The sequence below is a fragment of the Muntiacus reevesi genome, chromosome 4, assembly GCF_963930625.1.
Source record: "Muntiacus reevesi chromosome 4, mMunRee1.1, whole genome shotgun sequence".
In the NCBI taxonomy this organism is placed as follows: Eukaryota; Metazoa; Chordata; class Mammalia; order Artiodactyla; family Cervidae; genus Muntiacus; species Muntiacus reevesi.
Window position 1 is genome coordinate 128311713 of NC_089252.1, and position 26291 is coordinate 128338003.

Sequence of the window (26291 nt, forward strand, 5' to 3'; positions counted from 1 at the left end):
ACCATAAAAATCTGAGTCAGGAGATGCTTATTCATCAGCTAGTCTGTAGGTTGTCATGGGATCAGCATGACTGGAAATGTTGCTCTCAGACATCTATCTGGCTGAGTTGGGCTGCAGGCTGAAGAGGAGGCAGCAGTGATACCCGGAGGCTCTCCTCCAGGGGAGGGTCGAGGTGCAGCAATAATACCCAGAGGCTCTTCTCCAGGAGAGGGTCAAGGTGCAGGAGAGCGAGCCTGATTATATCTGCTGTGTCAAGGGCTTTCAAGTCAGAGCGTGCCTCATGGCTGCTGATTAGCCAAAGCGAGGCACACGGGTGGCCCCAAAGTCAGGGGAAGTATTCTCCACTGATGAGAATGGAGGCTGGAGGAAGAGAAAAATTATTTTTAATAGAAGAGGCGAGGAGAAGAGACCGTGTTTTTCAACAAAGGTGGAATCTATTGCACTTGGCAATTCAGAATCTCTGTGTTAATTACTCATTGTGCTGTACTGTGAGGCCATCATTTTCACCATCATTGATGTGTGCAGGGGCATTTGATGCTGACTAAATGATCCCTCCTCCTACTGCCTTCTGTATCTGCTATTTCTTATTGCTGCCACTGTATCTGTAGATGTATTACCTGCTTCCTATCACACAGGGCTCTTTGAATGAGTACCTGATGGTGACACTCAGTTTTATAAGGGGACTTTTTATAATATTTGCTAATCTGATGTTGGAACAAATGAACCATTACTGGACTTGTATTTTTTTTATCTAATATTCTCTTCCAAAAAAAGTGGAAAATTCAATTCTCAGGGAAATGAGTTATATTTTCTTAAAAATTATCTCCATCTATCTACATTATATCTGTATTTTCAAAGGGATGCACTCAGCAGTTAAGAGATAAGGTAGTGAATTGAGAAGTTTAAAAAATTTTTTGACCATATGTGCATGTTGATTGCTTATTCAAATTATGAACTGTCTCAAAATTCTGAAAAGAACTTACCTATACTTTGTGAAATTGGGGGTATTACATTTAGTTGAAACAAATATATATCTTTCAAGGAATATAAATATTTCAGAGAAGAATTGATTTTTTCCCAGCAAGTCTGTCTTTTTATAGCAGATCCCTAGACTCCAGTCATGCATCTACTATTTGCCCTCTCAGTGTAGTGCATCTGTCCTGGACTTGGATACAACTCATTTCATCCATGTAAAGTTGATAATTTTGGTGCTGTATACTCTAGTTTCATCCTAAGCAATAAAATCCACAAAATTGTCACCTTGAAGCGTGAGGCATATTTTCTTCTAGTGCACATGAAAATAAATGCATGTTTATTAAAATCAAAATGTCACTTCTGTACCATCTTAAATAGTTTACAGCCATCATTACTTGGTATAACATGCACGGGAAAACACTGTTTTAAGGACAGCTCACCAAATTGGAACTATGGAAACCTAGTTAAGCAACATATATGTTTTGAAAAGAGTCATTCACTTTTACTTTCCAATTATTTTTCAGGTTTGTGGAAGGGATGCTTAACATTTGTTACAATGCCATCGATCGTCATATTGAAAATGGTGAAGGAGATAAGATTGCTATCATTTATGACAGTCCTGTTACAAACACTAAAGCTACTATTACCTATAAAGAAGTCCTGGAACAGGTAATATTATTAACTTTCTATGCACGTTCTTTGGAAATCATACTGAAATTAATTTAAATAGCATACATTCTCATTGCATAGCCTTAATTCTCTTAGTTCATTGACATGCTGTTGTACTTTTAGTGCACGCTGTAAACAGATGTGTGTTTACTCATTTAAATTGTTTTTATTCTTTATATTTTACAGTACTAAAAGATACTCACTTTATTACTTGTAAACATTTTTATTGCATTATAGTTGCTTTACAATGTTGTGTTAGCTTCTGCTGCATAGCAAAATGAATCAGCCCTACATATACATATATCCCCTCCCTTTTGGGTTTCCCTCCCACTTAGCCCCCCAGGGTACATTAAGTAGAGTTCCCTTTGCTACACAGTATGTTCGCATGAGTTGTCTATTTTATATATAGTATCAATCATGGAGCATTTCCCAGGTGGCTCAGTGGTAAAGAATCTGCTTGCCAATGCAGTAGACATGGGTTTGAGCCTTAGGTGGGGAGAAGGAAATAGCAACCCACTCCAGTATTCTTGTCTGGGAAATCCCATGGACAGAGGGGCCTGGCCGGCTGCAGTCCATGAGGTCACAGAGTTGGTTGGACATGACTTAGCGACTACACGACAGCAAACATCAATAGGCTGTATGTATCAGTCCCAACCTCCCGGTTCTTCCCAGCCCACCCCTTTCCCCCTTGATATCCATGTTTGTTCTCTACCTGTCTGTCTCTCTTTCTGCTTTGCAAATGAGATCATCTATACCATTTTCTAGATTCCACATATATGCATTAATGTATGATTTTTCTTTCTCTTTCTGACTTCCCTCCTGTATATGACACTGTCTGGATCCATGGAACCAGACAGACATCCCAGAGATAAACCCACGCACATGTGGTCACTTAATCTATGACAAAGGGGGCAAGAATATGCAATGGAAAAAACATAGCCTCTTCAATAAGTGGTGCTGGGAAAATTGGAAAACTATATGTAAAAGAATAAAAACAGAACACTCCCTAACATCATACACAAGACTAAACTGGAAATGGGACCTTATTTTAAAGGAAGAGGTTAACAGATCTCTGACAGTGTGCTTTTATTCTCTCTGGCCTCCATTTTCCCTCCACGCTGGCATCACCTGGCCCTCTCTCCAACCTTTGTGCTGTTGAAGCGGTCCCCCTGCCTTCTGACTCACCTGTTACCAGGCTGTGCTCCTGTCACATTGTCACCTAAGATGACACTAGAATTTTCTTCCTAAGAAATGACTTATTACTCTACCCCCACTTGAAAACCTTTTCTTTAAAAATTACTGTTATTTAGAGAGCAGAATCTGGATTCCTGTGATGTATAAGACGCTTTGGAATCTGATCACAGCATCCCTCCAAGCTTCATTTCCCAATACTCTTGGCCATGAACACAACTCTTTTTCACCCTAGATGTCCTTACACTCCCTCAGGCACTCCTGGCCCTTTAAAGATCTTTGTACATGCTCATTCATTTCCCTTATTTACTCTTTCCCCCCTCCTCCCATCTGGGTAGTTCTCAGGTGAATCATGATATTGGCAGATAAGTTATGAGATTCTTTTCTTCCAATATTAGGGTAGAAATGAGATGTCATAAGTAATTATAAAAGTATTTGGGTTTTGTGGCCTGGAGGAGACTTATTCTTGCTCTGGGGGAGGGCATTTATTTATTCGTGGTTGGAAGGGAGCTAGACTGGAGGGCAAGGCTCCTCAGCCTTGATACTGTTGACATTTTAGGCCAGGTAGTTCAGTTGTGGGGAGCTGTCGTGTACACTGTAGGGTTTTTAGCGGCGTTTCTGGTCTCACTCATTAGTTGCACCCCTTTCCCAGTTGTGATGACCAAAAATGTCTGCAGATATTGCTGAAATCTCCCATGTAAATGCCTTTACTTTTATATGGAGGCTTTTTGAATCACATTCTTCTATTTTGCTTTTTTTTTAAACTCATGTAGAATTTCCATGCAAGTTTTAGAGTATTTGGTTAACTTCCCCTGGCTCTCTGAAATAATATCCTTTTGCACCATCATTGTTTCTGTTTAGCCTTCTAAGGGATTTCAAAAAAGGCAACTGAGGGAAAACTATTACTGCCCCAATCCCGAGTTGCTGCAAGCCATAAAGTGAGGAAACAAGGAGGCTTTGCAGCCTGGCTGCAGCAACAAATTCTGCCTTCCGCTGACCGGAACAGAAGAGGAATTTATGAAAAGTGAAGACCCCAAGGGAGAAGGGCTAGCAGTGAAGAGTTAAGGAGAAGCCACCAATTGCCTAAGAAGTAGAGCTGCTGACTTGACTTCTAGACTGCCAGAGTAAGCACCAGTTGGCTCACGAGCTCCCAGGCCTCCGGCCCGGGGCAGCTGGCAGGAACTGTCTTGTCGTTGCATTTCACAGTAGGAATAGGGCCTTGCCTCTTTCTGGGACTCATACTAGGGAAATTCCAGTCTAATAAGAGAGTTCAAATACTGGGCAGCTGACTACAGAAAAAAAGAAAATAATGCTGCAAATACACTGTTGGACACTCTTCATGAGTCTGTACGTGGGAACTGTGTATTTTCAGAGTGAAGTATCTAGAGACAGAGCTCACACTGGTCTGAGGAGGAAACGCAGTCTGTTAGCAGATGATTTTGGTTTTCATCTGAGGCTGTGTTTTATTTTAAAAAATAAGTCTCCTGATAACCTTTTATATTCTGTGTTTTATTTTAGGTTTGCATTTTCAGCTTTTAGACAAGGTTTACAGCCTGTGTTCAAAAACTGAATCCTGTGATTGTGGGTATATGGCCATAGGCTCATTAATAATTAAGACAGGTTGATATTAAGATGGGCTTCTTAGGTGGCTCAGTGGTAAAGAATCCACCTGTAATGCATGAGACATGGGTTCAATCCCTGGGTCAGGAAGATCCCCTGGGGAGGGTAATGTCAACCCACTCCAGTCTTCTTTCCTGGAGAATCCCATGTACAGAGGAGCCTGGTGGGCTCCAGAAAGAGTCAGACACGACTTAGTGACTAAACAGGAACAACAACAATATTAAGATCCTGGTTAGTCTTAATTGCTATCCTGCTTAGGAAACTTACTTATATATTTAACATATATGATCTATATCAGTATGTTGAATTTGATACATGACCAAACATCAGAGTCAAAGAAGACACTTTGGAATGTAAACTAGAAAGTGTTAAATAAGTTGTTCCTCCTCTCATTTTCTGCTGTTTTGTTTTTAATTAGTAAGTGTATGTGATAAGTACACACATGCATTTTGCTTTGAGGCCATTCTGCTAACTCATCTTGGTTTTCTCATATGGAGTCTGGACTCTTAGACCCTTTTGAGGTTTGTACTGGTTCATTGGTTTCAGTTTGGCCTGACATCAAAATACTTAAAAGGCCTGTTTCTCTCACCTGCTGACAGCTTCTGATTCCCCAGGGTTTTCTTCTCTAAAGTACTAAAGGAAGGACTGTTAGGAAAGAGGGGGGTGTTGTGCTGTATTTTGATTACCTGCTCCTGGTTCCCTGTGGCTTTTACTTTATAAAGTAGAGAAAACAGGGAAAGAAAGATTTAATGGGTAAGGCCATTGAGAACAAACAAAAAGAAGAGCCTTTGTACTTTGCTTGTTTTCATCTCCGCTGCCTCATTTCTGCTGGGAGTTTCTGTCTAGGTAAAACTAAAGTTCGTACTTCTTAATTAATGAACCAGAACATTTTAGGCTAAAGTATTTCAGTGACGTGAAGGATCTGAAGATTTTACAGAATGATTCAGAGTTAGAGCTCTTCTCAAACTGTCATCTCTTGTAGGGAGCTGATAATGAAAATGCTTGTTTAAGATATTTGTACTGTACATCTGTGTCTCTTTTTCTGTTTTGCATATAGGGTTATCGTTATACCATCTTTCTAAATTCCATATATATGTGTTAGTATACTGTATTGGTCTTTATGTTTCTGGCTTACTTTACTCTGTATAATGGGCTCCAGTTTCATCCATCTCATTAGAACTGGTTCAAATGAATTCTTTTTAATGGCTGAGTAATATTCCATGGTGTATATGTACCATGACTTCCTTATCCATTCATCTGCTGATGGGTATCTAGGTTGCTTCCATGTCCTGGCTATTATAAACAGTGCTTCGATGAACATTGGGGTGCACATGTCTCTTTCAGATCTGGTTTCCTCGGTATGTATGCCCAGAAGTGGGAGAAGGCGAGGGTGGGATGTTTTGAGAGAACAGCATTGAAACATGTATAGTATCAAGGGTGAAACAGATCACCAGCCCAGGTTGGATGCATGAGACAAATGCTCGGGGCTGGTGCACTGGGAAGACCCAGAGGGATGGGGTGGGGAAGGATGAGGGAGGGAGGATGGGGATGGGGAACACATGTAAATCCATGGCTGATTCATGTCAATGTATGGCAAAAACCACTACAATATTGTAAAGTAATTAGACTCCAACTAATAAAAATAAATGGAGAAAAAAATATATATATTGGGCAAAGTGGCCTAATATAATAAAATATAAAAAAAAAGATATTTGTAGAGAGACGGCTTGGTTCAAGATCCCTTGTTCATTCAACACATACTTAGTTTGCATGCCACACCTTCCTTGGAACAAGGAGTACAGATAAATGACTTATTCTTTATATATAAAGAGCTAAAAAAAATTATGAAACATAACACCCGGTTATGTAGGGTAGTGTTGTATTTTGTGGGAAGGCACCCAGCTCAGCCAGGGGCAAATAGGGCACAGGAAAGCTTTTGCAAGAGTCAGTGTCTTATATGAGTCCTGGGACCTCCTCCCCACCCCCCCTTGCATTGCATTGCACACCCCAGCAAGCACCCACACCACCCCCTCCCCCCCGCCTCATGTGGTCTAGTCTCCAGGCTTGCTGCACACCCACCTTCAAGCCTTTATACTTGCCTGCCTTCTGCTTGAGATGGTGTTTCTTCCAGATATCTTATGATTCATGGCACCTGAATATTACTCTCTCAGTGAGATCTTCCTTGGCCATATTAAATAAAAAGGTTCCAATGCATACCACTTTATGAGTCCTTTTTCTGCTTTCCTTTTAAAATTTAACTATTTATTACTGAGTACCAGTCTTGATATTTTATTTATCTTTCTTTAGTATTTTTCCTCTTCTAGGATGTCAGTTCCATGGAGGAAGGCATTTTTGTTTTGCTCACAGAATAGTGCCTGGCATGTAGTAAACATTTGTTGACTGGTGAAGCAATGAATGAATGAATAGGCTTCCCAGGTGGGCACTAGTGATAAAGAACCTTCCTGCAATGCAGGAGACTGTAAAAGATGTGGTTTCAATCCCAGAATCAAGAAGACCTCCTGGAGGAGGGCATGGCAACCCACTCTAGTACTCTTACCTAGAGAATCCCATGGACAGAGGAGCCTGGCAAGCTCCAGTCTATAGGATCAGGAAAAAAAGTCACTTCAGGACATGATCGAAGTAACTTAGCATGAATGTGCAAAAAAATTAATGAATGAGCTACCATTTGGAATTTCTAAGTGACTGTAGCTTCCTTTATTGTGGGGATTTTTTATCTTTGAATTGTACCAGTAGTTTAACTTGATCTTCTTTCCAAGTAAATTCTAACTTCTTACTATCTGTGAAAGAAATTGTAGCTTATTTACATTTGGCTTGGAAGTTCAAGTTGAATGTTTCTTTCTTGAATTTCCCACACTAGCAACTCTAGTGTCCACTCCAGGAGATAGGTGTTTATGGTGTCCTTCTCTTCAGTTCCATCGCTCAGCCATGTCCAGCTCTTTGCCACCCCATGGACTGCGGCACGCCAGGCCTCCCTGTCCATCACCAACTCCCGGAGCTTGCTTAAACTCATGTCCAGCAAGTCGGTGATGCCATCCAACCATCTCATCCTCTGTCGTCCCCTTCTCTTCCTGCCCCCAATCCCTCCCAGCACCAGAGTCTTTTCCAATGAGTCAGCTCTTTGCATCGGGTGGCCAAAGTACTGGAGTTTCAGCTTCAATATCAGTCCTTCCAATGAACACCCAGGACTGATCTCCTTTAGGATGGACTGGTTGGATCTCCTTGCAATCCAAGGGACTCTCAAGAGTCTTCTCCAACACCACAGTTCAAAAGCATCAATTCTTTGGTGCTTAACTTTCTTTATAGTCCAATTCTCACATCCATACGTGAAAAAACCATGGCTTTGACTACGTGGACCTTTGTTAACAAAGTAATGCCTCTGCTTTTTAATATGTTGTCTAGTTTGGTCATAGCTTTTCTTCCAAGGAGAAAGTGTCTTTTAATTTCATGGCTGCAGTCACCATGTGCAGATGACTTTGGTGCCCAAAAAAATGAAATCTCTCACGGTTTCCATTGTTTCCCCATCTGTTTGCCATGAAGTGATGGGGCCAGATGCCATGATCTTAGTTTTCTGAATGTTGAGTTTAAGGCAACTTTTTAACTTTCCTCTTTCACTTTCAAGAGGGTCTTTAGTTCTTCTTCACTTTCTGCCATAAGGGTGGTGTCATCTGCATGTCTGAGGTTATTATTTCTCCCGGCAATCATGATTCCAGCTTGTGCTTCATCCAGCCCAGCATTTCTCCTTCTCTTAGTTTTTTTTCAAATTACTAGTTATATCAAAGCTCAGTGACATAAAAGAGTGTGTGAGTTTATATTGCATGTGCATGTGTATATTATATGTAGTAGTTATTATTTTTAGAAATTCCTACTTTGAATTTATCTTCTCTGCATCTAATTACATTTTAAATTTACTTCTACATGTGGTAAGTTTGTATTTTTTTGGTATTCAGATAGTTGTAAATTTTTATGTATGTATTCACTAAACAAAAATATGAGCCCCTACAGGGCATCTGAGAAATTTTCATAAGTGTATGTATGCAGGGAAAATGAAATCCAGTGTGTACTACATTTTCCTGATTTAATTCAAACTGAAAGTGTCTATTATCTTTACTAAAGGTAGCTTTTGAAATATAATTATGGCAGGAATTGTAGTTATAAAGGCTGAATAATTTCGAGGAGAAAACTACTCTGAAATCAAGGGCTATATCCCATGAGAAGTCCTTCCAACCTCTGCCCCCTTTAGGAAGCTCTCTTCAAAATGTGAATTTCATCTTCTCAGAAACATGTCAGGGCAAGATCGTCTCATATTTCTTTGCTTGCCACATCATCAGTATTTCCATAAGTAAACTCCTAAATCACAAAAGCCAGAACATGAAGTCCAGCCCTGCCAGAGGTTGCCTTATTGAGGAGAAGATATACAGCAGTGTGTATATTTAGTTTTCTTTTCTTAAACTTCCTAAATAAGCAATAAATACTTCAGTTGTATTACAGTCTGCATCACTAAAAATTGTATCTCTGTAAAATGATGTTTTCCATGTTTGGTAAATTGTGAATGAGGATATTATGAGATTGAATTAACAGTGGTTCATGTATTTTTCTAGCATGAAGTTTTTTAAGCTTCTATTGAAATGTGATATACATTTAGAATAGTGTACAGGTCATAAGTATAAACTTGACATATTTTCACAAACAGAACCCACTCATATCACCAGATCAGGGAACAGAGTATTCCTAGCTCCCAGAAGAACTTATTATGCTTCCTTTAGTCATTTCTCTCTCAGCACGCACGTGATTGTTATCCAGACATCTAAACACCATCTATGATGAGGTTGCTTTGCTTTCTTGACCTTTGTGGAAGTGGAATAAATCAATATACTTTTTTTCTTTCAACTTTTTGTTCATGAGACCCTTTCATTTCATCGTAAGAGGCTGTAGTTGGGTCAGTTGAGTAATGACTAGTTTGGGGCTGTTATAAATAGTGCTGATATGAATATGTTTGTGTGCAAAGTTTGGTGACAATATGTGTGCATTAATTTTGGGGACATGCTTAGGAGTAAGATGGCAGATTACGGGGCAGGCACATGCTTGACTTGCATAGATAAGGTGAAACAATTTTCAGAGTGGTTGTACCAACTTAACATTCCGAGTGGTGGTGGTAGGAGAATGCTAGTTGCCAAAACTTGATGTTGACCATACCAGATCTTTTGAGTGTAGGCCTTTCAAGTAGCTGTGCAGTGATATTGCCTTCTGGCAATAAGTATATTTTAAATATTTGTGATTTATCTGGCTGTGTTGGGCCTTAGTTGTGGTTTGCGTGGACTTCGTTGCATCACGCAGGACCTTTAGTTGCGGTGCCCAGACTCAGCAGCTGCAGCAGGTGGATCAGCAGTTCTGGTGCACGGGCCTAGTTGCTCCAAGGCATGTGGGGTCCAAGTTCCCCGACCAGGGTTTGAACCTGCATCCCCCTACACTGCAAGGCGGATTCTTAACACCGGACCCCTGGAGAAGTCTGGATTTAATTTCTTTATCCCTAGAGGCTAATGCAGTTAACTCCTTTTCCTGAGCTTTTGGGCCATTTATTGTTCTACTTTTCTGAATTGCCCAATCAGGTCTTTTGTGCATTTACTTTTCTTTTGGATCGTTACGATGTCAGGACATTTTGGTGAGAGATTTTCTCACAATTGAAGAGGATAACTTATCAATATCTGAAAACCTTAATAATAAAAGATGAAGATCCTTTAGTAAAAGTTTTGATGATTAAGTAGCTTTAAAAATCTAAAGATGAGGACATTGTCCCCTGTTTTAAAAATAATTAATGTGAAAGTCTGTTCTTTACTATTCTTGACTAACCTTTTTTCTTTTTTTTTTTTTGAAGAAAGTTTGGAAGCAAATTCCTTGCAGTAGAAGCAGGAAGCGTGAGCTCCAGTGTTAAGGCTGTAAATGATCTAGTGAAGATGATGTTGTGTTAGCACTTTCATGGATGTTAAAAGGCTCTACTCACATTGATTTTTGAGTGGTCTGGCCTCATCTAATTTTCCCAGAATCCTTGTTATTTTTGTGAGCTAATTTGTGCAGTGCAAAGTTGTATAATGCAGTTTAGCAGAAACATTTATATTTCATTTGAAATTGAAGATGTTTATATATGAACTACTGATTTAAGTTTTTGTATAAATTGTAACTGGAACTTTATTTGAGTAACTTTTCAGCTTAATGAAATTTAAGTTAGATTCTGAGAGTACTCCACAGAAGGAAAATAGGTATTAGATCAATCTAATAGATAATATAGAAGGGAATAAATTAAATGAGGAAACACCATTTTGGTATTTCCTGGCTTCTTTTTTTCCCACTGTTAGAGGCATGCATTCAAAACTAGAAATGTCTAAAAATAGTTTTTACATCAACCCAGAATAGCAACAATATGGGCAACCCTTTCGAATTGTCTCAGCCAGGTTTTTAAAGTAATTGTATTTCTCTAATTTTCTGAAATCAATATTCTGTCTGGAGTATAAACTCATTTCTTTTCCATTCTCCCTATGCCAGAAATCCTCACCATACTTCAAAGTCCAGACCACTTTACTTGTACCTTTCTCTAAGCACTGGTTTCTTTTTGCTTTTTATATTACTTAGCAGTGTACCTACACTTTTGGTGTACCTACTTATTTATTGATGTACCTCCTGACTGTAGTAAAAACTTCTTGAGGATAAGGGTTATATTTTATTTATCAATTTATTTTATCTATACAATGCTTTATCATTTATACTATATATATATTTATATATATTGATATATATATTCCAATATATATATCATTGGAAGGACTAATGATGAAGCTGAAACTCCAATACTTTGGCCACCTGATGCAAAGAACTGACTCACTGGAAAAGACCCTGATGCTGGGAAAGATTGAAGGACAGAGGAGAAGGAATGACAGAGGATGAGATGGTTGGATGGCATCACCGACTCGATGGGCATGAGTTTGAGCAAGCTCCGGAAGTTGGTGATGAACAGGGAAGCTTGGAGTGCTACAGTCCATGGGGTCACAAAGAGTAGGACATGACTGAGCGACTGAACTGAATTGATTCAATGTTTAATATAGGCCTCATAGCATAAGCTCATATTACATATTGAATGAATTAATAAAGAGAATATTCAATAACTTTCATTAAAAAGTAAAGAAAAATTTAACTCTTGTCTAAGAGAAATAATCATTTCCAAAAATATCACTTGTCTCTTCCACATTGTAATTTTTTTTTATATTGGGAAATTTAAAATTTTTAATCAGGTGAAAATCTTCTTTATTTTAATGCATTGCTTGACTAAAAGTTTCTATCTTTCTGCATTTAAAAGCTCTGCTTAAAACATTTACCTAGCTTGGTCATTTTGGAAATGTAGAAGTCTGGTCTCTAGTAGTTTTTATTCCTGCATTTGCTTAATGAATTTATCTTTATCATTCATTGGTAGGTTCTTGTTAGATGATTTGTCTTATCTACAAGGTGGTTAAACTCTGACCTTTTTGAAAGTTAACTCTGTAAGATCAGTGGATGATCTGCTTTCCATTTATATTCTTGGACTGGGATGATGATGGAGCCAAGTTTATTTATTTGTTCAAAACATACTTTTAGAATACCTAATGTGTATTTGGCACTTCTGTGGACACCATGCATTACAGTAGTGAATGATATAGTCTTTTCCTACAGGAAAATTGCATTCTAATTGGGGAGATATGTTATGAATAAAAAGATAATACAAGTGAAAAGATAACACAACATAAGGGAATAAAAACATAAGGCTAGAGTGACCTGGACTCTCTTTTATATAGATTTGTCTGAGAAAACTGCTTATCACTGAGGAGATAACCCAGTGACATAGACTCAGATAAAGGCTGGGAGAAGCCCTGTCAACATTTGGAGGAAATGATATCAGGCAAAAGGCTTCCTAGGTGGCAGTAGAGGTAAAGAACCTGCCTGCCAATGCAGGAGATGCAGGAGACATGGATTTGATCCCTGAGTTGGGAAGATCCCCCGGAGGAGGACATGGCAATCCACTCCAGTATTCTTGCCTGGAGAATTTCATGGACAGAGGAGCCTGGTGGGCTGCAGTCCGTGGGGTTGCAGAGAATTGAACATCGCTAGAGTAACTGAGCATGTGCACAACAAATACCAGATTTTAATGTATAAATAATTGTAGCCTGTTAATGTTATAATCGACATTTTGTTTGAACAGTTAATAATTCTTCAGGGAGACAAATAATAGCTGAAAACAAAGTCCCATAGGTGGCATACTAGAGATGGAGAAGGAAGACGTCTTCCATGAATGTATATTCAATCATATATTGAATGCTTATTGTATGAGGCAGTTAGCTCAGAAAAATGAATGTTTCCTACTCTCAAGAAACTCTTAGTTTGCCTGGTGAGAATAACACAAAAGCAACTGTGTGTAATGTAACAAAAACATTTGTAGCACAGAGGAAGAAGGGACTCATCTGGCTCCAGCACTTGAGAGAAGGCTTTGCTATGAAAGTGAAGCATCAGTTGGATCATAAAAGATAGAAATATGTGCCACCTGTCTTGGCTGTTGTAAATAGTGCTACAGTGAACACTGGGGTACATGTGTCTTTTTGAATTTTGATTTTCTCAGGGTATATGCCCAGTAGTGGGATTGCTGGGTCATATGGTAGTTTTATTTTTAGATTTTTAAGGAGCCTTCATACTGTTCTCCATAGTGGCTGTATCAGTTTACATCCCCAGCAACAGTGCAAGAGGGTTCTCTTTTCTCCACATCCTCTCCAACATAGAAAAATATCGTATATTAAGGCATATATATGAAATCTAGAAAAATGGTTCTGAGGAACCTGCTTTCAGGGCAGGAATGGAGATAAAACAGATGTAGAGAAATCGGTGCCCCATACGCAGATGGCCTCCCTACCAGTGTCCCTGGTCTGTAGCAGATTTATCCGAGAGTTGGACCTGATATGGTTCATAATGATGGTGTGCACGCTGAAGGCAAAAAGGACTGCATTTGCTGACCTAAGTGGGGCCAACAAGATGGATTAAATGGGATCCCAAGTGGAAAGATGGTTGAAGAGTAAGAGAGAGAGAGACCGGTACTACAGTCAATAAGGCACAGAGTAGAAAGAGAAACACGTGCTCCTGCAGGCGGAAGTGGGAGGACTTGGTAACAATTATTTTTCTGTTGACTAGCCCCTGCATCTGTCGTATTGTCAGCAACTTCAGGACAGCGGAGCGTGTCACCAACATTGTTTCTGACCTTTAATATTAAATGTTTGAAACTACGAAATTATTTGACTCGATAGAATTTTCAAAGCAAGTTGAGGATAAAGCTAATTAATATAATTGAAAACATTGATTGGCTTAAGTGATGCAAATCAAGATATGAGGATAGAATCATATTTCAAGTATATGAAATGAAATATTTTGTTAGACTTTTTGAAATCAGTAAAGATCTACACATGGGAAATGATGCTATTAACTTTAGTTTAATTCATTTGACAGTTTTATACTCATATTTTTGACATTTGTACTAGTTAAGTAACATAAATGTTAATAAATCAATGCATGTTGCTCTCAGTTGAGTTATTGTGAAGACTGGAGATTGGAGGGGAATTGATTGTTCATTTTTTTATGCTATACTTGATTGAAGATATTTTTGTCTCCATTATAAAGCTAAATTATGTTAACTTTATCATATGTAGTTTTTATGAGAAATTTTATCTGTTTATGAGTATTTATGATATATTCTTGGCATTTGTGATGGTCTACATTGCTTTGTTTATTAGCTACTGTGCATGCATGCTTGCTCAGTTGTGTCTGACTCTTTTTGACCCCCTGAATTGTGGCCCACCTAGCTCCTCTGTCCATAGAATTTTCCAGGTAAGAATACTGGAGTGGGTTGTCATTTCCTTCTTCAGGGGATCTTCCTGACTCAGGGATTGAATCCGTGCCCCTGTGTCTCCTGCAGGCACATTCTTTAACACTGAGCCACTGGAAAGTCCTTATTAGCTACTAGTGTGTGCGTTATATTTGTGAATTTTTCATTTTTTAAAGATATGCGTGCCTTTTTTTGGTGAGTGATGGTAATGCTATTGGGAACAGACCCAACTATTGCAATGATCTTGTGTCCTTGTACAACTCCTGCGATATTTAGCAACTTCTCTGTGAGCCATTTGTATATATTCATTGACTTCTAGATTGTATTGACCAATGAAATCATAAAGGTTAACAGGAACACAGGCAGATTCTGGGAAGTATGATTGGTGTACCCAGAGTAGTTGTCATGTTTATGTACTGTCTATAAAAATGCTGAGGGTGTTTGTTTAATTAAAGCTTTGATTAAATAATCAGTGTAGAATCGATCTAAATGATGCAAGGTTCCTGTTGACATCTGTTGCCATCTCTTGCTGCTTTTTATATTTGTCTTTATGAGAAAAAAGATCAATGAAGCAATTTTTTTCCTCTTAAAAATTGAGACATACAAATACTTCATAAAAGAAAAGCATTCTTACATACTTTTTGTATTGACACAATTTATTTTTTAATGTGCAATTAAAACTAAGTTTTAATGTCTTTTCTTTATAGCTCAATGCATACATAAAGCCATCTATGATTTATAAGCCAGGATAAAAACAAATCTACAAAGTCAACCAAGCCCAGATTGACAAAATTAATTTCATTGTGAGTAATGTTGAGGTAGAACTGAAGGTCTAACTGCAAGATGCTTATGGTTTGAGTGCTGTGGCCCTGGGTCCTTTGAGTTTGGCAACCTGTTCTCTGTGATGCCTCAGTTCTTCCGTCACGTGTGTGTGTGTGTTAGTTGCTTAGCCATGTCCGACTCCGTGCAACCCCACAGACCGCAGCCCACCAGACCCCCCTGTCCATGGGATTCTCCAGGCAAGAACACTGGAGTGGGTTGCCATTTCCTTCTCCAAAAGGAGTGATAGAAAGAAAGTGAAGTTGCATAGTAGTGCTTAAACTTTCATAAAGCCTTTTATTTTACAGTTGTATTATAAAAAAATCATGACATCACCTGGCTTTTACTTAATATGCATTAATTATTAAAAAATTACAAATAAATACAGTGCAATTGCCTGAGTGCTCATAAATCCAGAATATGCTTCATGTTATTAATTTTTTAAAAGTTGTCATCAAAATACCAAGTTTAGAAATTCTCATAGAGAATTCATGGATGACCATGAGAATGTCTCCATAGACCCCAGGTTGAGAAACACAACAGTAAACAGTTTATTAGATCAAGAAAAAGGAATCTAATTTTAATTCACTTCAGTTCAGTTCAGTCTCTCAGTCGTGTCTGACTCTTTGCGACCTCATGAATCGCAGCACGCCAGGCCTCCCTGTCCATCACCAACTCCCGGAGTTTACTCAAACTCATGTGCATCGAGTCGGTGATGCCATCCAGCCAGCTCATCCTCTGTCGTCCCCTTCTCCTCCTGCCCCCAATCCCTCCCAGTATCAGGGTCTTTTCCAATGAGTCAGCTCTTCAAATCAGGTGGCCAAAGTACTGGAGTTTCAGCTTCAGCATCAGTCCTTCCAATGAACATCCAGGACTGATCTCCTTTAGGATGGACTGGTTGGATCTCCTTGCAGTCCAAGGGACTCTCAAGAGTCTTCTCCAACACCACAGTTCAAAAGCATCAATTCTTCAGTGCTCAGCCTTCTTCACAGTCCAACTCTCAGATCCTTAACACTACCACTGGAAAAACCATAGCATTGACTAGACGGACATTTGTTGGCAAAGTAATGTCTCTGCTTTTTAATATACTGTCTAGGTTGGTCATAACTTTTCTTCCAAGGAGTAAGCATCTTTTAATTTAATGGCTGCAATCACCATTAATGCTACTTAAAAAAATACTTTCCATTGGTCTTCTAACATGGTGTTTATAGCAGCCACACTATAATTTCTTTTTAAGTATTAACTTGTTTTACATTTTGCTTGTTTACTACTATATACACAAATATGTACAGCAGTGATTTTTTATCATGGTCTTTATGTTCATTGAAGAATATAGCCATATCCATGTGACTTACATGAATTTGTATTTAATTGAATATTCTTTATTATTAGAGCATAGTAGATTCTGTACCTTTTAAACATATAATACATTTGGGAAAATGTGTACATTAACTACATTATACTGTAGTTTTTTTTAGAATGTCTTTGTAAAGTTATGAGAGTACAAAATTATGAAAAGTGACTTCTCTAATAGTTGAATTCTGTTTCATTGTAGTCCAGGTGGGTTATATTGTAAAAAATGTAATAAAACTTGCTTTAGGACTTGGAATATTTCCCTTATAAACCCTCTAGAAAGCATACAGAAAGTAATCAAGTTTGACTTGAGCTGTGCTTTAAAAATTCATTTGAGAAGTCTATAATTGGAATCTGTATAAATTTCTCCATGTGTCTCTGAATGGTGCTTTGGGTTCCAGACTGGCTACCCACATAATTTAGCTGGAATACAGTGCATTAGCAGTGACAAATAATAAAGTCAATATGCTTGCAATACTTGTAATTCAGGGATTAAGGGAGGAATAGAAAATGAATGAAAATTTATTGGAAGTATTGGTACTAGAGAAAAACACGTGCAATCAGAGGAGAGTGTAGAGATAGAGACCAGTGAGTTAGTTGTGAGAAGTCTTTCTGGGCATTTTAAAGGGTTAGAGAGGTGGATGTTATTGTGAAGAAGACAGGTGGAGGTGGTCTGTAAGGAGATTCGCCTAAGGTGGGATAAACTGAGAGGATGAGCAGTGGAGGGAAAGGGGACATGGTGAAATGTCTCTGGGGCAAAAGGAGGATGTTGTGAGGATCAGCTGGAAATGGATCCAGGAGGGGACCCTGGAGTTTGGCTTTTTTGGTAGATGGAAGGTGGGGAAAGGGTCAAGATCACATGCAAATTGGGGTTTATAACTTTCATAGTGTCTGTTTTAAACCTCTGGTAGATACTGCAACAAAACCACATTTACAGTCTGCGTATTTATACACAGTATCACTTTGTTGTTGTTGTTGGAGGAAGAATATGACTTTATTTAAAAAGCTGGCTGATCAAGAAGATGGCAGACAAATGTCTCAAAGTTTTAATATCATAGTTTGAAATGGCTCTGTGTGTAGTCGCTACCTAAGGGTTCTTCTGTTTTTCTCTCTCAGCTCCCCAGCTTAGACTCTTTAACAACACAGCCCTCTTGCTAACATCCTCACCTGTCTTACCTGTTGTGGTTCCATCTCACCTCCAGGATGGAACCGCAGGCCTTGATCACCCCAGTTCTTTGCCATCTGCACATCTGTATCCTAATGTATTGAATGCATGCTGTGTGTGCTGAGTCGCTTCAGTTGTGTCTGACTCTGTGCCACCTCATGGACTGTAGCTTGCCAGGCTTCTCTGTCCATGGGATTCTCCAGGCAAGAATACTGGAGTGGGAAACCATTCCCTTCTGCAGAGAATCTTCCTGACCCAGAGATTGAACACACATCTCTTATGTCTCCTGCATTGGCAGTCTGATTCTTTACCACTGGTGCCACCTAGGAAGCCCACCTCGCTTGAAAACTGTTGAAGAAAAATGTCCTAACTGCAAATACTGGTTTACTACAAATTCATCGTCCCCAGTATCCAGGGATTTCAGTGCTATATCTTTTTCCCTTTGGCATTTCTTTAATAAATTTTGTCTTCTGCCCTCCAAAGCCTATTTTAAACTTTTGACCTTCCCATTTCCATGCCTCAAGCTTAACAGGGAACTTTGATTCAAGCCTGGCAACCAATTTTGGAATGAAATCGTTTGCAATATCATTCTTCAAATGCAAACCTGGACCCGTTCTTTCTTTCCTACTGTTACTTCTTGCATCCTTCAACCATCATTCCCCTTATGGACTACACAAAGTATTTCTCAAATCATATCATTTATTTTTTATCACCACTGTCACAGCCCTAGATCTTGCAAAAATAATTGCATTGTAAGGATAAGGAAAGTGCCTACTTCTACAGAGATCTTAACTTGAATATAAATCTAACTTAACAAAACTTAGCAAGGTTCTAAAAGATACATGGTACTGAATCTCTATATCTTTCCAAGTCATCTTACAACATTCTTCACCCTGAATTCTTGCTCTGTCTATTCTGAACTGCTTTACTTTCTCAGATAAATGCCTAATCAAAATATCAAATTTCCTGAGGATTAGGAATTTTGGCAGAAATTATCAAGTGCATAAAAGCAGGAGGAAGTCATTATTACTCAACCATTAATGCCCTGAGTGAAAAGATGTTAAAATGGTAAAAAGTGGAAGCAATCCTTAATTATTCTTTTCTATATAGTTTCTTTCCTTTTTAATTATACATACGGTAGTCATGTCACGAGTAAATGTTAGGTATCAATTACATTTTTTATTCTTTTAGACCTTGGACTTCTTGATGGAGGATTATTTTCTCTGTCAACAATGGCCAGACTGAAATAGAAGTACTATTTTAAAATGAACAAGACGTCCTTTTTAAGATGTGATAAATTTTGATGATCTACTTGTAAATCACAGCATATCAACATTAAAGAAATGGAACAACATATTCCTTATCAAGTCTGTGAGCACACATGCATAGAGAAGTGTGGGATTGAACTAATTTTCTGTGAAATACAGTCTGAAAATCACATTAGTCTTGAAAGTCACAGATTATTGAAATTGTGGTTATTTTGAGCCTGAACTAAATAGATGAAACAATTCTCCATTTCATTCTGCTTGCAAATACACAGCCTTAAAATGACCAAATATTGATTGAAACCCACTTGTGAAAAAAGTGGGAATGAGAAAAATGATTATTCTCAGGAATTATATTTATTCCTTCATTTGGGGAAAACTCTTTGAGAAGAGATGTGTTAGTATGTATTTTCTAGCTCATTATCAGATAACTGTTTTGAACATAAGGTACTACTTTATATTCTTTTCTAAAACTCAATAGAATTCCATTTTAAAATATGAATATATATTCTTTGTTTTAGATAGTAATAATACATTTTACTCTTGAATATAAATGATATAGTTTTATCTTTTGAAGAAAGGTTGATTTCTCTTCTTTTAATAACATCACATCACCTCTACTTTCTTTCTATTGAAAGGCATAGCTCACAATTGAATGGACTTAATATAGCATCATATTTAAAAGAGAATTATCTCAATGGCATATCCAATAAGTAGTCACTGTCTTAATAAGTTACATTTGTAGAAACTTCTTATGTTAGGTGAAAATATTTGCATTCTTGAAAGGTTCCTTTCGAATAAATAGTTTTAGTATTATTTCAGATCTTAAGTAGTTTTGATATAATTTATTCTTTTCACAGATACTTATTTACCTGGATGCATGGTTGGTGCATGACCAAAAGAAAAAACAATTCATTAGAGATAAATTTTTACCTTCTTGGTGGCTCTCTATGTATGTACAAGTAAAGAAAAAGCAAAAACATGTCTGTATGATGTGTGTGTACCAAATATGTGATTAAGTTATATGTTTAAAAGTAAAATATAGGTACTTTAGGTACTTAACTCTTTCTATGGGAAATTATGTATAGTCTGAAGAACAGGTCATTCATATCCAATTTGAGTAAACTGTTTCCTCAGATATCATAATTGATATTTTTTTGGTAAAGAGCTACTTTTTAATCACAATTTTATTTATTTCATGTTGGTTGCACGTGGTCTTTGTTGCTGCCTGGGATTTTCTCTATTTGGGACTTCTCCTGAGTTGTGGTCCACAGGCTTCTCCTTGCAGTGGCTTCTTATTGCAGATCACAGGCTCTAGGGCACACGGGCATCAGTAGCTGTGGCCCCCTGGCTCTTGAGCACAGAATCAGTAGTTTTGGTGCACGGGCTTAGTTGCTCTGCAGCATGTTGGATCTTCCCAGATCAGGGTCGAACCCATGTCTCCTGTATTGGCAGGCAGATTCTTTACCACTGAGCCACCAGGGAAGCCCCTAAAATTGATTTTTAAGCTATTTACATTTTCTGATATTGACTCAAGCAGCATTTGCAGAGTAACATCATTGCTTTTTAGAGATATGCTTTCTCTCGTCTTCTCTTTCATATAATTTTCTTTGACGTGGCCCTGAGGTTGCCTCTGATTGTTATCTTTTCACTATAATTTGGACACCAATGCTATCTTTGTCGTACAAACAATGATTTTCTTTAGTGGACACACTAGCAGTTTGTGAAGCAAGTGCTAATTTACTCTATGGAGCATAATCTCTGATCAGTTTTGACTAATGTTTATATTTGTGTTGTGGGAATATTTTTTAATGAAACATTCTCAAATGCTTTCATATTGTAAATCCCATTTTCTTCTATGAGCTGGTATTTTATTTTTCATGAGTGTGTTTATTAGAAGTCTTGAAACCTATTTCCCCATTCATTTTCATATTTATAAAAATATATTAATTATATTTATTTTATAATTTACAAGTAATGGTGGAAAATTTTGCTGGAGTAACATTTAGTCCCAAAAAGTACTAAAAAAAAAAAAAAAGGTATTTTCTGTATTAATCATATAAACTGTGTGTCTTCATAGCAACTCAAGTGTGGTTAGTATAGCATCTAAACATTGAGGAGCCGCTGCCTGGAGGGAGGTTAACAAGGCCAAATGTGCACCATCTAGCGGTGACACAGACATAGTGCAGCTTAATTTGACAAGATGGTCCCAGGGCCGTGGTTAACAACTCAGATGCCTGCGGGAACCCGGCAGGTAGTATATATGGGAGAAACGGATGGGAGAAAAACCAGTCAACCATGTATATCACATCTCTATGGGCTTCTCTGGTGACTCAGCGGTGAAGAATCCGCCTGCCACTGCAGGATACGTGGGTTCAATTCCTAGGTTGGGGAAGATGCCCTGGAGAAGGAAATGACAACCCACTCCAGTATTCTTGCCTGGGAAATCCCGTGGATGGGGGAGCCGGGCAGGATACAGTGGCGGAGGGTCGCAAAGCATCAGACATGTCTGAGTGATTAACAACAGAGCTCACGTCTCTTTAATTATGGAACTGTGGTGTAAGCACATGACGAAATAAACAGGGTGTAGAAGAATGTATTTTAAACTAAGAAGGAAAGAACAATGCAAGCTCTGTTATGAATTGCCCTAGGGAATGGCAAGTTCATGGCAAACCCAGCAGCTGATCTTTGGGTGCAACTGATTGTTGTCGTTCAAGAACACAGCCACTGTGACTAGACCTTCCAGTTTTTTAAGAGAAACTGGAAATCTGATTTTGCATATGAAATCTTCTGATTTTAATATGTTGGCTCTTTGTCTTTTTTAGGTGTGACATGACCTCACCTTAAATAACATCATAACATCTTGGGGCTACATTTAGCCATTGTCAGATCTTTTCTTTTCTTTTTATCTAAAGAAAAGAGCTGAATTTATTGATTTTCATTTCTTTAAGAGGACAGAAAAGTTTTAGACATCATCCAGCAATGTTGTGAAGTGAGACTGGATTTTAAAGTTACTGAATCACTGCTGGATTGGGTTTTGGTTGAAAATGCTTTTTATTCAACACTGTTTAAGATGCCAAGACTGTAGCTGTGAATAGAACAGACTCTTCTCGTTGGGCTCTCCCATGCTGCACCTTAAACGGAACACCCAGTAATGCAATCCCAGAGCGTGGCCACTTTCTGCAGGGTTTACAGGGAGATGTCTGGATGTAACTTTTGGTGTTATCTTGGTTCTTGAACTCCTTTAGGAATTTAAGTTCATGATTGATGTTACTTTGATTTTATTTTTCTTATAACTTCCTACTGGGCAACTTGGGGTTCTTAAAAAATAGCACAAAAGTAGAGTTTGCAATATAGGGCAGGATGAAACACTGAGATAGCTGTTTGTTACTTTCTGTATTTCCCCAGAGCCCTTAACCTTGAGCACATCTTTTGCCATCTGCACAGAGGAAGTGAATAGAGAGAAAAAGGAAGAATGATCAGGATTCAGAATCCTTTGAACTTGTTCAAAAAGTAGGAGAGGCAGAGTGAAGTGAAAGGAACCGCTAATAGTGGTGTGGCCTAATTCCTTCTCCTAGGCCTTCTCTTTTCACTCTTTTAAACGTCACATTTAAAGGCAAGCATAGTCCCTCTATTGCCCAGCGGATCCCTACCACTCCTTCAGTTCTCTGACCTGATATGTGACTACTTTCTCATTTGTTCTTTCTGTTTCAGCCCCCCCGGTCTCCTTGTTCTTCACTCACATCACATATGATCCCTCTTACACCACTGTTCTGGTGTCCTGTCTGCCTGAAATAGTTTCCTCACAGGTGGCCACTTACTCTTGACCTCCTTGTCATTGCTCCAGTGTCACTTTCTTAGCTCTGTCCTGATTGTCCCATTGAGAATTATACCCCCTGTATCCCAACCCCCTCTGGTTTGCGCTACTCCCCCCATCAAATACCACTCAGTACCTTTTAACGTAATATATGATTATTATGTTTATTTTGTATCCTCTGTTAAAGCAAACGTAAGTACTCTGGGGGTAGAGATCTTTGTCTTGTTTGTTTACTGATGTATCAGAAAACAATGTGTGTGATGTATGGGAACTCAGCATGTATTTTTTAGATGAAAGAATGTTGAAGTTCTTCACTTAAATCTGTGCATACTTCCTGCAGTCTGCTGTAATGGAAAGGTTTCTTGCAACAAACTATATCATGTGTAGGCTTATGATCTATGTTGTCTTTGGACTTGGAGTTGCGTGCGTGCTCAGTCATGTCCAACTCTTTGCAACCTCGTGGACTTTAGCCTGCCAGCCACCTCTGTCCGTGGAATTTTCCAGGCAAGAATACTGGAGCGGGTTGCCACTTTCTTTTCCAGGGGATCTCCCCTACCCAGGGATCGAACCTGTGTCTCTTTGCGTCTCCTGCATTGACAGATGGGCTCTTTACCAGCTGAGCCACCAGGAAAAACCCGTTTTTGTCTTTATTACTAGAAATACATGTTAAGATGAAAGAAATATTTCTTTGTTTGGTTCCTAAATGCATGTTAGAAGTAAAAAAAGTTTGAGTGTATGCTCTTAACATGGCAGTCACTTTGTATAAATAATTAGTATTAAAAACTGCAAAGAAAAAATACACTTGCTTTTAGGGCAACAGAAAGAACCAAGAATATGAGGTCAAAAGGCCTGTAATGAATTCTGGTTACACCTAAAGTTAGCTATTATTTCTGAGTGTCAGTTACCTTTTCTTTAAAATAGGAATAATAATAATAATAGAATCTCTCTTATTTACCTTATAAATGTTTGAGGATATGTTTTCCCTGTTAATCCATGCTTGTTTCCTTCAACAGTGAAGCCAACATATATCTGAATTTGAGACTGGTTTATTTATCTGTTCACGTGACAGATCACCCTTTAACATACAAGCTCCACAGGGAAAAGCCTGTGTTTTTGGTTTTTGGTGTTATTTTCCCAACCTTGAACACAGTGGCATATGATAGTTTTTCAGTAAAAATATTGTTGAATGAATAATTAAGCAAATTTAAGGCATGAAATTCACATGGCATAATAATAGTAAATCGGCTTGTAGTCAAGTGAAGTGAAGTGAAAGTCGCTCAGTCGTGTCCGACTCTTTGTGACCCCATGAACTATACAGTCCATGGAGTTCTCCAGGCCAGAATACTGGAGTGGGTAGCCTTTCCCTTCTTCAGGGGTTCGTCCCAACCCAGGGATTGAACCCAGGTCTCCTGCATTGCAGGCGGATTCTTTACCAGCTGAGCCACAAGGGAAGCCCAAGAATACTGGAGTGGGTAGCCTATCCCTTCTCCAGCGGATCTTCCCAACCCAGGAATCGAACTGGATAGTTCATTTACCAAATGAACTATCAGGGAAGCCCTGTAGTCTATTACGATAGTCCAAATGTCAGTTGTTATTGTCATCATCTAAACTCTTATCATCATCATCAGTATGTATTACTCAAGCTTCTATAATCCACCACCAATGTGGGCATGAGTGTCTTCTAGGGTTGCTCCTATAACTTACAAATTTAGTGAATTAATACGGAGGACACTTTGCTGATCTGAGGATGTTGTTACAGGTCTCTAAGCTGGCTGGTGTCTTGGTCAAGTATGGTGTCAAGAAGGGTGACATCGTGGTTATCTACATGCCCATGATCCCACAGGCGATGTTTGCCATGCTGGCGTGCGCCAGGATAGGCGCCATCCACAGTCTCATATTTGGGGGATTTGCATCCAAAGAACTAAGCACTCGCATTGATCACGCGAAGGTAAGTGTTTTACTTGGGGAAATCAAGCACTAACCACATATGGTCCAGCTGTGTTTATCTGCAAACGAACCATGCAAGAGTGATTGTGTTTACTAGACCCTCTTATCAAATGAGATAAAGTTGACTTTTTATTTGGCATACACTATTAACCAAAATTTTATTTTTGAGTCAGTCCTATGTGAAAGATATCATTCTAAATACTGTGAAGAGTATAACACATAAGGTGCAAGTCTTTCAAGTTAACTTGCCATTTACATTTGGATGTATAAGACATTTAAGAAAAATAGTAACTAATATACTCATTCAGCATATATTCATTAAGCTTCCACTCTATGTCTGGTACTCTCCTTGGAACTGGTTAATAAATGATACTTATCACATGGAGAACTAGGGGCCCATGACTAGTTTTATAACCTATACATTTATAACCTATACATTTCCATATAGCATAGTGGTTAAGAGGGAGGGTCAGGGATGGGTGAAGTTGTACATTTAGATGGGGTACTGACATCTCAAACTTGAAAGGCTGTTGTGACAGATCATTGAGATATTGAATTTAAAACACTTAGCATGGTGTCTGGCATATAGTACCCATTAAAAAAAAGGTTAGCTGTTATTATTCTATGAATTTAGAGCAGGGATTAGCAAACTTTTTTCTGTAAGTTACCAGATAATAAATATTTTAGGCAATGTGGGTCACATGTGAACTTCTGTGGAAACTATAGAGCTGTGTTGTTGTAGCACTTAAGCCCACAGAAGCGAAGGGCATGCAGTGTCCCAACACCGCTTTACAGAATGTAATTTGGGCAGGATTGGGCTCTGAATCATAGTTTGCAGACCCCTGATTTAGAGACAAGAATGATATCTCTTAGTTGGGGTGGCTGAAGAAGGCTTCCCAAAAGAGGTGAGATTTGAGTTATATAAATATCTTGGTTATGATTCAGCTAGTTGAAAAGAATGATATAGTCGGATCCAAAAGGTGAGAAAAAGAATAAGAAGCTAGTACTAGAGGCAGGAAAGGGTAAAATCCTTTTGAAGGACAGCAAATAGATGCATGTGATTGGAAAGGAAGAGAAGGTGAGCTTGCAAAGGCAGCTTTTGTCTGCGTTGTATCCTGTAGATGCTGACCAACCAAGTTTTTGAGCAGGTGACTGTCGAGTTTTGAGCAATGTTAAGAGGAGGCAAGCCTTGCAATATGGTGTGAGTAGGAGAAAGGCTGGAATGGGAACCTTTGGTCGCTGGTCTCTGTGAATCAGTGGCCAGTGAGCGACGTACAGGAGAGGAATAGCAGTGGGAAGGTTAAAGAAGGACTGCCATTATGGAAGTAGGAGATGATTGACCTGGAGAGTTTTACAAGCGCAGGATGAGACATTCTTAATATACACTGAGGGTCCCCTGAGTGCTAGGCAGGGAGTGAGGTTTTACACATGTGATTTCATCTGGTAATAGATCAGTTATTAGAACTAGGAAGCTAGTTTGCATACAAATTGGCTGGTTGTTTTTTTTTTCCTCTCTCCTTTTAGAAACATGTTGAGTTAGTCCTTTGAAGGGAAGTCTAGGGG

At 38.6% G+C, this 26291-nt stretch overlaps 1 protein-coding gene across 2 annotated transcripts in view; it reads left to right on the forward strand.

Moving 5' to 3' along the window:
* The window catches only part of ACSS3 (acyl-CoA synthetase short chain family member 3), a 162395-nt gene that overhangs the window by 26607 nt on the left and 109497 nt on the right, over window positions 1-26291 (forward strand). Inside the window, exons 2-3 of one of the 2 annotated variants that reach the window (XM_065934157.1) lie at window positions 1500-1644; window positions 24541-24729. In XM_065934157.1, coding sequence (XP_065790229.1) covers window positions 1500-1644; window positions 24541-24729 — 334 coding nt within the window. Of the gene's footprint in view, window positions 1-1499; window positions 1645-8771; window positions 8897-24540; window positions 24730-26291 lie in introns of those variants that run through there. The other variant, XM_065934158.1, reaches the window with a different exon arrangement.